General features: G+C 45.7%; 1 protein-coding gene across 1 annotated transcript; it reads right to left on the bottom strand.

The window, feature by feature from the left end:
- Positions 1-8,995: 8,995 nt before the first annotated feature.
- LOC133909583 (acyl transferase 9-like) lies at positions 8,996-13,184 on the bottom strand. Its single transcript, XM_062352117.1, has 2 exons — positions 12,681-13,184; positions 8,996-10,026 (listed from the first exon to the last, which is right to left on the bottom strand). Exons 1-2 carry the CDS (start codon positions 13,107-13,109, stop codon positions 9,199-9,201), a joined length of 1,257 nt encoding a protein of 418 aa, XP_062208101.1. The 5' UTR covers positions 13,110-13,184; the 3' UTR covers positions 8,996-9,198.
- Positions 13,185-14,047: the final 863 nt, after the last annotated feature.

Raw genomic sequence — 14,047 nt, 5'->3', positions numbered from 1 at the left:
TGAGCATGGCCACTTCTTCTACGTATTCATCAAGATCCACCCTTGGAGCATCTTTCATGATGTCGTCGATGTGCTTGTAATGCACAGGCCCTTCGAATGTGCTGCTGCTCCCGCTCGGCAGCAGTGTGGCATGGTCATTCGCTAGTGATTCAGGGGCGGGCGTCACTAGCGGAGTAGAGGGAGATGCAGGGAGGTTGCTGTCGTGCATGTAGATCCACCCACCGTAACGTGTGTCCTGGTTGCTGGCCCTACCGGTGTCACCTCACCAGCTGGCGGAGTCGATGAAGGAGCTAGATCAACATGTGTCGCGAGCGTTGGCACACCTGTCAGACCACCCCCAAGTGGCACAGAGCCGCCCTGTAACACCCTACTTTACAACTAAGCCTAATTATTTGAAAATAGAAAATTTTGGCAGCATTTCCTCTATTGGGCGGTATAACTGACCACAAAAAAGATCACAGGCAGACATTGTGATGAGGTAGTGTGTGCAACTACCAAGATTCATCCCCAAAATGCACGTCAGCATCAAAACATACCTATAAAGATTTAACAGGGGGTGAGACGAGCTCAGCAAGTAACAGCTATGAATATAAACATATCTCACTCAGTTTAAAAGTATTTGGGAAATAAACATTCTTCTCACATCAACAAGAAAACACATGGTTTTAAAGAGATTATCATTTCAGAATATTTGTCGAGAAAGTAACGACAAATTTCAACCCAGTCTCCCACAAAAGTATGGCATTCAACTCCCAGAATTCTGTATTCTCCAGATATCATAAAAAAAATGTATGAATACCATGATGCAACTCCATTTGAGAGCTGGACGATGCCAACATCTCATGCAATTCCATGTACCGGTACGAATCATGCACGATGGCAGTGATCGGCCTTTATCACCATATGTAGTGCATAAATGCATATGTATGCATGTGAATTGACGTTAATTCTTAATTTCCTTTTGAATGACTCATGATAAAAACCACAACTAATTCATGAAGACAAAGGTACAATCCAGATCAATAAGAAAAGCATGGATTTAAATAATCAAATGCAACATCATCCATGATTTTAATGAATTAGAAAAAAAACATATACTTCAATTTTATTTGCAAAAGAAGTAAGACATGAATATAAACATAGCACGGAATCACACCCCCACGTTACTTGCCTTTTACCAAAAGCGACAAAGAAATTTCGATCAAGAACGCCCGGAAGCAGTACCACCTGAACAGGTATATTATTAGCACTAAAACACATTTAAAACACATAAAATATGAAGCGTCAACCCTACGTCTGAAAACGTCGCATATACGCCTATATTTCGGAAAACCGAATAGAAAACTGTATCACATGAAATGATACACTATTTCCAATTCAGAGTCGAATCAAAATTCTCACTAATTAGACTTCGCTCCGATGAACGAAAAGAATACTTCAACTCGGATGTCATATCTTCGAATCAATAATGATTATCAAAACGAATCAGACTATTGATCACATGAAATGATACGACAGGAATTGATTGATAATCTAACCATAAACGTCTAGGAATTACCGAGGAATCACCTTCGAAGGGTTGACGACGAATCCGACAAAATTATGAAAATTCCAACTTTCCCCTTTTCCTTCCTTTTTTCTTTTTCTTCCCTTTTTTTTTCCTTTTCTCTTTTTCCTTTTCTTCTCTTTTCTTTTCTTTTCTCTTTCTTCCTTTCTCTTTCCTGGCTTCTCTCCCGCGCTGGCTCTGTTTGCTTGCTCCGTTTCCCGGTCTAAACACACAGAGAGAGAGAGCGCGGCGGCCGGCGGCGGCGCATGACAGGCAGTGGCGCCGGTGGCAGGACGGCGCCGACACGCGCAACAGCGCAGCGGCGCACGGCGGCAAGAGCGGCGCAGCGGCGCGGCGATGGCCGTCGACAGCGCAACGGCGCGGAGAGAGATGGCGGGAAGGCGGTTCGGCCGACGGCGGGGCCGGCGGCTGCACAGGGGAAACGACGGTGGCGGGAGCAGGCGGCACGTCGCAGTGATGGGGCTCGGCGCGTGACAGAGAGAGAGAGAGAGAGAGAGAGAGAGAGAGAGAGAGAGAGAGAGAGAACGGTAGAGACGTCTGGATGGATCGGGTTGAGGGCAGATCCATCCGGTACTTATTCCTTTTTTTATTTATTTTTTTAAAAACAACGAATGGTCTAAATTTATTGGACTTGCTACGGGTCACAAAGTGCCCGGAACGGACATATGAATAGCAAAATGGGTTCGTCTCAACGAGATGAACGCAACCACGGTCTCCGATTGTCCATACGAGCAACGGATCAAAAGTCAATTTTTTGGTCAAATCTCTCTCTGTTTTTTTTTTCTCAAAAATTCGGTATTACACGCCCACCGTTGGCTCAAAGGTAAACGCCTCCTCTACTGCGAAATCAAATGGCTCCCTGTTGTCTGCACATATACACCAGCTCCACTTCATACTTTCATGAAATTTAACATCACAACTCGCATGAATTTTCCTGCGCCATGGATCAAAGAGACGATGTGTCTTGTAGACGTCCTCGATGCCAAGATACACCATCGACTGGAATCGGTCGTCGAGCTTCTTCAATTGTGGCATTGTCACCTTCACGTGCGCCGTGCAGCCGAACACACGAAGATGTTCCATATGCGGCTTCCTTCCATTTCAGGCCCCGAACGGAGTACGATCGACCAGCGCCTTCGTTTGCAAGTGGTTCAGTAGATGTACCGCGTGCCGCGTTGCATTCCCCCAAAACATTCCAGGCACGTTCATGCTCTTGAGCAGGATCTCTCCATCGCCATCACACTCTTGTTCCTCCGCTGTACCACACAATTTTGCTACGGTGTGTATGGTGCAATGAGGTGCTGCTCGATCCCGGCCACCTTGCAAAGTTGGGTGAACTCAGCAATCTCCCTACCGTAATCAGTTCTCAATGTCTTAATGCACCGACTACTCGTGTTGTCAGCCTGTAACTTAAATCTTCTGAACATGGAGCATGCTTGATCCGTCATCTTGATCACATACACCCACATCCACCGAGTAAAGTCATCAACAATTAACATGAAATAACTGTTACCGGTGAGAGTTGAAGGTGTGATCGGCTCGCAAAGGTCAGTATGTAGCAGCTCGAGTGGCTTCTCCGTCGTGAAATTTGCTGTCGTTGGGAACGGTTGCCTCGTCTGCTTCGCCGTCAAGCACCCTCAACACAAGTAGCTTCATAGCTGCGAAGTTGATATGTTCGAGTCTCACATGCCAGAGCCACGCCAGGTCTTGAAGATTGACTAAGAGACACACCGGCGTCGCTTGATGCAACTCGATCTTATAGAGGCGATTTGGAGTTCACCTCACTTTCATCAGTAATCGTGTAGGAGTTGCATCATAGATATATAAATATCTGGCTTCCATGATCACATTGTGTCTAACTTCAGTAAGTTGTCCAAGGTTGATGATACTGCTGTAGAGTCACTGGTCGCTATTCTTGCAGCTGAACACAACAGACCCTAGCCCATGATCTGCATCATGAAGCTACCCTCGAACTTCACCTTGCTAGTGAAATCTACATCTAGCTCTCTGAACTTCTCTTTGTTCGGGTCATGTGATTACTGACTCCATTGTCTAGGTACCATACCTCAGAGCTAGAGCCTCCCTCCATGGTGTCACGCAGTTTCGGCTTCAACTTCTCCTCATTCAGCAACACGGCATCCCGCTTGTACTGCAACCCCAATACCTCCTCCTATACTGCGAGTACCAAGGTCCGCTCGGTGTCATCAGTAAGTGTGAGGTGAGACTTGACTTTCTCTTTCTTCTTCTTCTTTGGTGCCTTGCACTCGTTCACATAGTGCTCCATCTTGTAGCAATTGTAGCACTTGATGTGGCTCTTGTTGCGATGATCGCCGCCCGAGCCATTCTCCTCGTCATTGTGCAACGTACTGCCACGGCTTCTAACGCATCCACGACCAACCCGACCGCTGTTGCTATGTGCAGGAGGGTGTTATTTGCCCTTGTTGCTTGATAAGGAGTCGTCGTCGTCGTCATCCTTCTTATGTCGCGCCTGCCACTCCTCTTGAGTGAGCAAGAGCTGACCATCACCCCTGTTGTTGCTGTCGAATGCACGCAGGCGAGCACGTTCTTCAAAAGCCTTCAGTCACCCCACGACTTCCTCGAACAGCATGGTGTTGAGGTCGTAGAGCTGCTCGATCCTAGCGATCACACTCAAGAAATGATTCAGCACGATGTCAAATAGCTTTTTGACCAATGCAGCGTCGTCGAGCATCTCTCCCAGGTAGGCATACCTGACGAACATGTTGTTGAGCCTACCGGTGTACTAGTCCACGCTCTCTCCCTCATGCATGCACATGGTGTTGAAGTCGCTCTTCAACGTCTGCATTCATGCGTTCTTGATCCGATCCGCGCTAACAAATCACATGGTGTTGAAGTCGCTCTTCAACGTCTGCATTCATGCGTTCTTGATCCGATCCGCGCTAACAAATCTTGTCTTGAGACAATCTCAGACCTCATTTGCAGTTTTCTTCCTTATCGCCTGCATCAGGAGGTCATCCGGGAGCGTTTGGAAGAGATACGACATCGCCTTCTTGTCTTTCTTCTCATCAACAGCCGCACCAACCGACGGCTCGACAACCTCCCAAACACCTTGATTCTCCATCATTGCCTGCACCCGAATTACCTAGCTCATGTAGTTCACTGCCGTCAACTACAGGTATTGAAACGTCCCACCACCTTTCTCTCGCGCTGCCTCACCCTGAAGAATGATCGGCATCTTCATGAGTTGGTGTCAGCTTTGTTCCGACGAGAAGCAAGCTTACACAGGTCAATCCGACAGGTTGGACTTCTATGTGTCATGTCGAGCTCTGATACCACGCACGACCAGCTTGTGCCCGACCACCTAGCGACCAGTACGAGCTCGACCACACAAGCGACCAATATGTGCTCGACTACCCCGCTCAAGTAGTACATGCTCGATTACACGAGCGACCAGCAAGTCATGACCACGCGAGCGTCCGACCACGTGAGCGCCCCGGTGAGAAAACGAGTGGACGATTCGTCAACCAGAACTTGACGATCCCCTGAAATCTGATGAGAGCAACGAAAATACTAGATGCAAATCGAACGTCCTCTTCAACGTAAACAATACAAGACGGATCGAAACTTTTTCTAAAGGAATTTATGACTTTATTCAACTCATACAAACTAGAGAGTACAATTCTATATTTATAGCACCTGCTAATTTCGAATTCTAACATGAATCGTATTATCCCACGATCCTGAACCCTAAACTCTAAATTCTACCCAAACTAATCAAACCGAGTATAGAATAAACAATTTTTTCGTTGAGTTTTACACACCTACAATCAGACCTTATGAGTTACGATCTGTCTTCAGATTTGAATCGAGTCCCTGATACTAAGCAGGATTAGGTCCAACAGTCCCTCAAGCGCATATTCGGCCGCAGCAGCTCCATCGTGAGCTCGTCGTTCTCCCGTTGCAGCCGCGCCACCTCGCCCACGCCCGGCACGCTCCGTGCTGCGAGCGTTGGAAGAGAGATACGAGGACGGCGACCTTCGGAAACCCATGCGCCAGGAACGCTTCCTCATGGCGTTGACCTCCTGTGCCGCCCGCAGTACTGCGTCCTTCAATTCGGTCCGTGCTCGAGAGCTGGGCTCGTTCGAGATCCTGCAGAAGCTGACCATCGTTGCCGAGTGCTGGGACTGCAGGGGCTGGCGCCTGGCGGTCGACGGCGAGGACGTGACCAATGCCTGCTTGCCGGCGGCAGTAACCCGCAGGAGGAAGAGTGGTATTGGTGGTGCTGGGCGACGACATCGGCCGTAGCCCGCGCATTCAGTACCGCTCCCTCTCACTTGCCAACCAGCGTCTCGTATTTATTTTTTAGTTTTGATTTGATTGGGTTGGACTGAAATAAGTCGTGGATTCTCCAGTCGATTCTGCTTCAAAGTTCATACATTGACTGGCCATCGAAGATTTTGGAGGCACGAGAAGGATGCAAGAGCCTTACAGTTTCCTGTTCCATGTAGTTCAGAGCATCTGGCAAACAATAGTACTTTGACATCATATTTTTTCTATTTTATTGGTAAAAATGGAAAAATAGATAATATATATCTGTGTATTTGTCAAAATAAACAATAGATCGATGTATTTGTAAATCTAACGCATGTATTTAGTACTCAAAATTTGAAAATCCGATTTCGAAACTTAAAACACCGAAAAAAGACTGACCCGGCCGTATTCAGCATCCGAGATGCCAAATACGGCACTGCACACCCGTATTTGGCACTGTTCACCCGTATTTAGCACTGCTCACCAGTCACCTCAAAAAAGCCGATATCACCATACCACATACAGACCATGAGGATCTCTAACCTAACCTTACTACTAAGCTAGGAAAACTTACATACCGGATGACCGAGCCATCCTCTTTCTCCAACGACCGAGGCCATCGGAGGCGAGGAGGCCGGCCAAATCGCCTCGGAGTCGCCGAACACTTGCCTCGGAGTCGAAGTGAGTGTTGCAACTGTTTCAATCGCCCACTTCTGTGCTAAGCCGAGCTTCTAGTTGATCACGATGCAAGATAAGCTGCCGACCCATCCTGGATGGGCCGGGATTTAGTTTTCCCAAACAGACCATTAGCGTTTCTATTTTCGAGACCCACGCTAATTATCTGACACAAACCATTCGCTCGTTATGATTTTCTGCACAAGAGCAGCGGCCGTTAGAAAATTGTGAGAAACCAACTGTTTTCTTAAAAACGAAATTAGTGTAGCCATGGAAAGACAAACAATGCAACCAGAAAAGAGAAGGTACACGAATGCTTGGTTTGAAGGATATCCTTTTCCCTGTACCATCCAACCCTACAAGATTGTATTTGCCAGTGGAAAGGAACTATTGGACCCTCATACGGTCATGTATGGTATAACTGGAATTTATAAGTTTTTTTAAAAGTTATTTATTAAAAAACTACTTATAAATTCTGAAAAAACGGTTAGCTTATGGATTTAATTTTTTACTCTCAATACATTAGTTTTTTTAAAAAAATTATCAGCTTTTAGTTCATTTTATAGAAACTAGCTTATCAGAAAAACATAAACCAGCAATAAATTTAATGTTTATTTCAGTTTATTAATTTTTCTAAGAAGCAAAGCTACTGATAAATAGAAACAAACATGGCTAAGATCTGTTTGCTTTGCAATGTAAGGGCATGAACCAGAACAATGATACATGTGTTTATGTCGAGGTGTTTAATAAAAGAAAGTTTTAAGTATCTATATAAAAATTATAATTTTTAATATAAACAAAAACTATCAAGATTAAAATATAATTAATTATCTTATTAGTACTAATATAAACAATAATAATATTAGCAATGATATGTAAGTAAACATCTTACCTTCTATTTAAGCACCTCTCTCGTGAAGGTGAGAAAATTACCTGTTTTTTTATAAGCATATCACTGTACATGCTCTAATAGCCCCACTACAGGACCAACTCATTCCACAAGTGGAAGAAAATACTAAAATATGTAGAACGTGATCAATCCACAGAATCTGTAGGACGACCCTTTACCATCACAAAAAATTACTTAATTACCCTATTCCATACAATTTAAGATGGATGCACTCATCCTTGCATAGGTGGATTCATCAAACCAAATAGGCTAACAGTTCCCTAACGATGCTTTACCTTAACCATTGTATGATTAAACCAAACATGCATCAGTGGAGTTTGCTTTGTTTTTCTATTCCGCCTCGTAAACAAGCGAGATCACTAGAAGCTTCTCTGTCTCACCTTTTTTCCCCCGGGGGAAATTAAGGGTCCAAAGAGAAAACAAATGTTTAGATTTGTTCAAACTCTAACTCAATCCTACATTTTTTTTTAAAAAAAAGAAGCCTTTTCTATAAAAAAAATCCTCCTTTTCTTTTTTCTTTTTAATCAGATCGGAGACCGTATCAAAGCTTTGCATTCAATAAAAAGGCATAACAATAAGAGATCGGACCAATAATACCAGTTTAAATGAGACTTTTGCCCTAAAAACTAAACTAGACCCATAAGAGTTTATTTTTTAAATTAAAAAAAATAAACATCTAAATTTGAGTCAAAATGATCTAATGCAAACAGTGATTTGTAATCACACCTTCCATGGTCCTACCGGTTCATACCTTTTTCCCTGAACATATTGGGATATAATTCACTTGGAAAATATTAGTTCATAAAATCTGTTGGAATCTATGAAGTTTAAGTGAATCTCTATTATATAAAGCGCAAGTTGGTTCTCGTATTACCTCTTCTATCCAATAAAAATTTCTAGAATTCAAATAATTATCCACACTCATCCTCCAAACTACATATCTCATTACCAGCGGGAGATATGAGACATATTTTACTAATAAGAATAAAAAAATAAATTAGTAGAGAAATTAGTAGATAATCTGCTCCTCATTTTTCAGATCCCATATAAAATCAAACTACGTCATCGTTCCTAACATATTCATTCACTGATACTCACATGACGCATCCATATCTTCATACCTTAATTTTGTGCTTGATGTTACCGTGTTCAATGTTTATGTTTTCGTTACAATACACGGACATTTAGCTAGTATAAGTGTATATTCCAGTGTACTCATATGATGTTCCGATGTTCATGTCTCGGCAAGTCAAAGATATCATAAACATTATTTGCTTCGGTCATAAATACTTGTCGCTTTTTACTGTTTATTATCTTCGACATGCAATTTTGATCATTATTTTCTATTAGAATATAGTTATAATATTTAATAGCAATATAATATTATGAGAATATTTTTTAAAATAAATCTACACGCTTGATTTTTATATTTTTAAACTAAATATTTTAAAAATTATTGACGGTCCAAGATTTAAAAGTTTAAGCTGATCTTGATCAAAGTGAAAGTACTTATGACTGGAGAGGGTATATCATATATGAATATGAGAGAGAAATGGTCAAATGGACAGTATACCCTTTTATTGTCTCATATCAAATGGTACAAAAGATCAAATTTGCTGTCTAAAGTAGTACTGAACCAAGAGAAAGTGACAAATAAATACAACCAAAAGTAACAATAGCAGTAATCAAACAGAAGCAGTTTTGTCCACTCATCTCCCTGCAGTCGAAGTTTTCCGGTTTCAACTATAAAACAAGTTCAGGGCAGGCCTTCCTTCATGCCGCGGACCAACTCCTCGGAGTGCTCCTTGGTGACACAGCTGGCCAGCATCCGCGTGCCATCGAGCGGCAGCGGCGCCTTGAGGATGACGACGGAGGCGATGAAGTCATTGTTCACCAGCGGGCCGGCGAACACCGGCGGGCCGAAGCCGTAGTCCACCTCCGAGAACCCGAGCTTGCTCCAGTCCGAGACGTAGATGGACTCGTAGTTGAAGGTCATTTGGAACGGGTCCTGCTCGATCTCCTCCTTCGCGAACCGGAAGAACTCCACCGCCATCCTGTCCTTGGCCTGCCGGATCATGTCCACGACCTCCATGATAGACGAGCCGAGCACCTTTGCGCTCGGCGCCGACATCTTCACCGGGAAGATGGAGTTGCCGTAGTAGCCCCTGTCCAACTTGAGCAGGTGCCGGACGCTGGCGAAGAAGCAGAGCTTGACCTCGGCCTCGGGCTCGAGGTTCAGCGCCCGGGTGCGGCACTGCCAGAGCTTCGCTGTCAGCACGTCGAAGCCGGAGCAGAACTTGCCGCTGTGCGCCTTGTACTGCTTCTTGAGGTCGTCGATGTAGCTAGTCGGGAAGTCGAGGACGATGTAGTCCAGTGCCAGGACGGGGAGCTCCGGGAGAGGGCCGGGCTTGATCTTCGGGTTGGGGAACTTCTCCCGGTCCCAGACAGGCTTCACCTTGGGCTCCGGGAGCCCCCGCGCCATGTCGCCGACGGCGTTGATGAACTGCGCCGCGCCCATGCCGTCGGCCGACGCGTGGTTGAACCGGAGGCCCATCACGAACCCGCCGCAGGTGAATTTCGTGACCTGAGATCATGGAAGTTTGTCAGTTAGCACTGAATTTTGAGCCAGGCGATGGCATTTTAGTTTCTTAAGAAATTTTTGCTTGGAAACTATTTACAGCAAACTGTCACGTGTAAATCCATACTTGCTGTTCAGCATCAGCCTTCAATTGGTTTGATTAGTCATATTGCTCTGCAAATACTCCCATAACATCTATAGGCTGTATTTATCGAAATAGACCACTTTTCAATCTCAATCATGAAAATCCAGTTTTTGTACGAACTACAGTCATATGACATTTCCATTCTGTCTACTCCTTCCACGGCAGGGGTGTGGTGGATGCAGTATGAAGAAAATGTCAAAGCATAACGATAATATATGCAATTCGATCATCATGCAGTGGCAAGCACCCACAACTGCAACCAACACTAAAAGAGTACTAGAGAAAGATCTTTACGAGCCTCCTCTCCAATTAACCCAGCTACCTGTGGGTGGACGAAAGTATATAAAAGCAGAAAAGAAGGCAAAGCCTTAGCTTAAAAGCAATACATCCGTGCAGGGGCGAAGCTAGCACCGACGTAACGGTGGTGGTGCACCGCTTCACTATGTATCTAATACATACAATTTATTACAATTGATATGAACCTGTTACTAAAGAAAATTCTCTTCACCCTGTGCACATGCACCAGCCCTAGCGTCGCCCCTGCATCCACGTACTACTACACTACTACAAGTATCTGGCAAGTACAACAACCACATGCGCATTGTATGACGTATTATCTCGACCGCGTTGCATCATGGTTGGTTTCTGAAACTAACAATTATAATGAAATGAAATGAAACACGACCCAAGGACACTAGATGATACATCCCTCTCATAGCCTCGTCACCTCACTCCATTATGGGAATGTTTGGTTGTCGGAATTTATCACGGCCTGACCCACTAAATACATATACTCTTAGAAAAAATATGTTTACTTATCTATATCCACTATTTCAGTATGCAAATGCAAATATGCGTCTTCAACTTAACCCAGGAGTGAAGCTCCACTCCGTAGTCTAGCTCAGCGAATATAGCTTATGCGTTCAGATCCACTTGTTATAATCATAAAATCATTTTTATGTGAGCAGCTAAACACAATCTCAGTTTTAAATTCTCTCATGCGGTTTCAAATTTAGTCAACTAAACAAAAACTCAGCTCAACCTACCCAGAGATATACAACCAACCAAATACTCTTTTCCTCGACAAATATAACTCCGCTCAACCAGACTATACGATATAACTCTACTAAATATCATCTAAACAACCAAACACACTCAGGAAGGTCAGGCGATCATGGGTGCCGGTCGACATCATGACAAGTTATGGTGAGTGGCAAGATCGCCATTGCTATGGTAATTGGAACGTCGTGATCAGAGCGTAACCAATTCAGCACGCCTCCCGTGGCCCCAAACCCCCGGTCCTAACAGCAACAGCAAGTCCCTCCCAGTAGCTCCGGTCACGTTTCATGATATCACTTTGAAGCGTGCAGTGCGGTTCGTCTACGCTAACGCAGGCCTACCAAACAACACTGCACGCCGCACAAGCCTGACCTGAAGTCGAAGCGAAGTCATGATGATGATGCTGCTGCTGCTGCTGCTGTCCGCCAAGGAACAGAGCAAAAGTGCCGCTAGCCTCATGCAACCGAACAGGGCCGGTGACGTGCTCACGAATAGTCTTCGTTCGGCAGCGGCAAGCCTGAACGTGTACGACCAGCTCTGCTCCTCTGCTGACTCGGTGCAATGCAAGTGAGAAATTTCGAGGCCGTGTGTTTGGCTGGCCTGGGTTTGTCGCCCGGAACGCCAAAACCTACACTGCGCCGCGTGAAACCTCACCGGCGCCGGCGCATTCAATACGGAGTCATCCGCTCCAATCACCAGCGACCGCCGCCGAGCCCATCACCGCACTCGGCGCCGCCTGCTGGAACCGCAGGGCTTCCACGCACAAAACCTCCGCAAAACAGAGGAATTTCCTCTCTAAAGGCCCCGGGAAAATCGATGATTTCTGTGGCAATTGAACTGCTCCTGTGAAATTCATGTGTTCTAAACTAGGCCTAAATTCCTGTGGCAATTCGAGCATGGACTTAAATAGGCGCGACGGTCTGACCGTTAGCTGCTCCATGCATTGTTTTACCAAACTAATTCTCTCTTTTTTTCTGAAAAAAGACTATTCAAAAAATCTATTTTTCTTGAAAAAAAAACTGTGACACTGTGTGGGGCCCAGGTTGCAGCCTCTTTAATTGACACGGCCAACCAGCTTGACATGGCTAATTTAGCATCTCCGACGCGGCAAAAATAAGAATTAAAAACAAAGCGGGGGTAGAAGAAAAGAGAGAAGCTTCCCAGTTGGGCGCCAGGTCCCTGCTTTTGACTTGTCACCTCTGCTCTGCCGGCGGATCGGGATCCTCTGAGGCTCTGACTTCGGCCTGCCGGCGTCAAGGCGTGCAGTCGACCTGGATCTGCCGTCCGGCCGTTCCATCCAACTTCAGCTCAGCTCCCCAGATCTACCGCGCACCCGCGCCCGGATCTAACTCGCACGCGATCGATCGAGACCGAGAACAGTCGCACGCAGGAACGCGATACGCGCATCGCAGATGCTAGCTTCACGGATGAGCAAGGCGTTCGATTGGTTGGTTACCTGCATCATCATGATGGTGTTGTGGGGTTCGACGCCCCAGCGGTCGTCGCCGGGGTAAGGGACGAGGTCCTCCTTGGGCAGCAGCAGGGGCCGCTCCAGGAACCGCACGTCCTCCAGGCTGCAGTCCGCCTCCGCCTCCGCGAAGTAGACCCCGTCCGCGGTGCACCGGATGGCGGGCGTCCCGGGGCCCTCGGGCCCCTCCACGATGCGGCCCGCCAGAGGGTAGAAGAACACCAGCGCCTTTGCCAGCGCGTCGCGGATGACGCCGGGGGCCGCGTCGGCGCCCGAGCGGAAGATGTGCATCGACTCCACCAGGCCGCGGTGGGTCGGGTACCGGTCCACCCACGCCAGCGGCAGCGTCTCATCGGGGGTCGCCGACGCCGGCTTCACCGCACCCTCCGAGATCCGGGTCACCTTGAAGCTCGCCATGGCCGCCACCTCCTCTGCTCTGCCTCTCGGGTTTGTGCTAGGAGCTTTGGAGTCTTCTTCAGCTTGAGGCTTGAGCTGGTTGGCCTTAAGTGGAGCTTGCAGAGTTACAGCGTTTGGATGCCTGTCTCTGGCATGTGGGTCCCACGAGGAGCGCGTTGAATTTCTCTGCCAGTTCGGTGGCAGGATTAAAAAAATCGAAGACAATTCTTGAAACATCCATCTTTATTTTTCTAAAAGAAGATGGAGCTGAATTCAGCAATGGCCAAGATCGGCCGCTGGATGGATGTTTGACACACAGATGCCGCTTGCCGTTCAGACCGATGCAGCCATGCAGGTGCTGTTTCGTAGGAAGCGATCATCTAGCTAGAATCTCGGTCCTTCCTTAATAAAGCTAGGGAACACTTACATTATTTTTAATGAGTTTTTCCTTGATAATTAATGGACGAAAGCTTCTCCTCCTTTTTTTTCATTAAAAAAATTTAGACTTGGTTTGATCAGTTCTATACCAACGAAAAAGAACATTAATGATCGAGTCAAAAGAGTAGCTAAGATGATTTCTTTTGAGAGAAAATAAGTATTAACAGTAACTCCAAGGAGTCGCTATCCGGCTCCCTATCTATAAATTTGCTAAATGGGGCAGAAAAAGCGATTCCAACGAACTACCTATCGTGCTTACTATTGTTGTCGCACTTGCTAACTGCTCCGCCTAGCTCGCCACATCCAGAGAAGGAACGAGGCTCGCTATGCCACCGTAGACATAGACAGTAGCGCAAATTAAAGCAGTTATCTTCTTTTTCTTAAAAATTCTATAATTTTTTTTACGTATTTTATAATCTATATGTAACTTATTTTAATTGAATTCATCCAAAAAATCCTAGGTAGAATTTAAATTAAGATTCTTAAAAAAAACTACTTTTATAACTTGCAACAATTGTTAG

This window comes from Phragmites australis, chromosome 1 (genome assembly GCF_958298935.1).
Source record: "Phragmites australis chromosome 1, lpPhrAust1.1, whole genome shotgun sequence".
In the NCBI taxonomy this organism is placed as follows: Eukaryota; Viridiplantae; Streptophyta; class Magnoliopsida; order Poales; family Poaceae; genus Phragmites; species Phragmites australis.
Note: the sequence above shows the minus strand (reverse complement) of the source record. Positions and strands in the feature narration are given on the sequence as shown.